This window comes from Cynoglossus semilaevis, unplaced genomic scaffold (assembly GCF_000523025.1).
Source record: "Cynoglossus semilaevis isolate Cse_v1.0 unplaced genomic scaffold, Cse_v1.0 scaffold392, whole genome shotgun sequence".
Lineage (NCBI taxonomy): Eukaryota > Metazoa > Chordata > Actinopteri > Pleuronectiformes > Cynoglossidae > Cynoglossus > Cynoglossus semilaevis.
In genome coordinates, this window is record NW_007585137.1 from 63,927 (window position 1) to 65,244 (window position 1,318).

Sequence of the window (1,318 nt, forward strand, 5' to 3'; positions counted from 1 at the left end):
GGTCTGTCCATTCATCCATCCATCAGTCCATCCGTCCATCCATCCATCTGTCCATTCATCCGTCTATTCGTCCATCCATCCGTCCCTCCTTCCACCCATTTGTCCATCCATCCCTCCGTTCATCCATCCATCCGTCTTTCCCTCCAGCTGTCCGTCCCTTCATCCGTCCCTCCCTCCATCCCTCCATCTGTCCATCCATCCATCAGTCCATCCGTCCATCCGTCCGTTCATCCATCCATCCATCCATCCGTCCGTCTGTCCGTCTGTCTGCCCCAAACCCAAACCTCTTTTTTCAGCCAGGTCTTCAATCTCTTATTGCCTGGTGAGGTGCACACTCTGTTCCGTCCAGCAGGGGCACCAGAAGACGTCTGCAGGAGCTGTGGTCGTCAGGGTTGGTCTGACAGGACAGGACACGACAGGTGGGCTGATGGGAAAAAAAAAAGAGGACAAGATACACGTCATTCCATCCATCTGTCCCTCCCTCCATCTGTCCGTCCGTCCATCCCCAGAGTGCGTCAGGGTCAGAGGTTCGATTCCTCCAGGTGACCCACCAGGTCCTGGGTGGTGAAGGGACAGGCTCTGGCCCGCAGACCGAAGGCTACACGACACTGGTCGTCCACGCCGTAGTACAGACCGGGCTTGGAGTCCTGGATGGAGCCGCTCACTGCAGGGAGGTCCCTCAGACAGGCCGCACCCCTCAGGCTGGAACAGCAGAGGGCGACAGAGTTGATCAACATTTTTTTTTAGACCAGATTCTTCTAAGAACTCTTTAGTACCGTTTAGGTCTCGTAGCCTACGTAGGGACCCGACGTCTGGGTTTGATACTGGGTCACAACCAAGGTTTTTAGGAGCATACTGCCCCCTGCTGTCCTAGAGTGTGTAGTGTCAGGACATTTGTATCGGTTCTAAACCCATGGTTACAACAGTGGTAGTCGGTCCAGTGGTCTTCAACCAAACGACCCCAGACCATCCGTCCATCTGTCTGTCCCTCCATCCATCCATCAGTCCATCCATCCATCTGTCTGTCCATTCATCCATCCATCAGTCCATCCGTCCATCCATCCATCTGTCCATTCATCCGTCTATTCGTCCATCCATCCGTCCCTCCTTCCACCCATTTGTCCATCCATCCCTCCGTTCATCCATCCATCCGTCTTTCCCTCCAGCTGTCCGTCCCTTCATCCGTCCCTCCCTCCATCCCTCCATCTGTCCATCCATCCATCTGTCCATCCATCCATCTGTCCATCCATCCGTCCATTCATCCATCCGTCCATCCATCCATCTGTCCATCCATCCATCTGTCCATCCATCCATCCAT

At 54.6% G+C, this 1,318-nt stretch overlaps 1 protein-coding gene across 1 annotated transcript in view; it reads right to left on the bottom strand.

Annotated features, from left to right (window-relative positions):
* Nucleotides 1–1,318, bottom strand: part of LOC103398874 (A disintegrin and metalloproteinase with thrombospondin motifs 13-like) — a 15,224-nt gene that overhangs the window by 9,529 nt on the left and 4,377 nt on the right. The window contains 2 exon segments of the mRNA XM_025053848.1: nt 320–424; nt 552–740. Coding sequence (XP_024909616.1) covers nt 320–424; nt 552–740 — 294 coding nt within the window.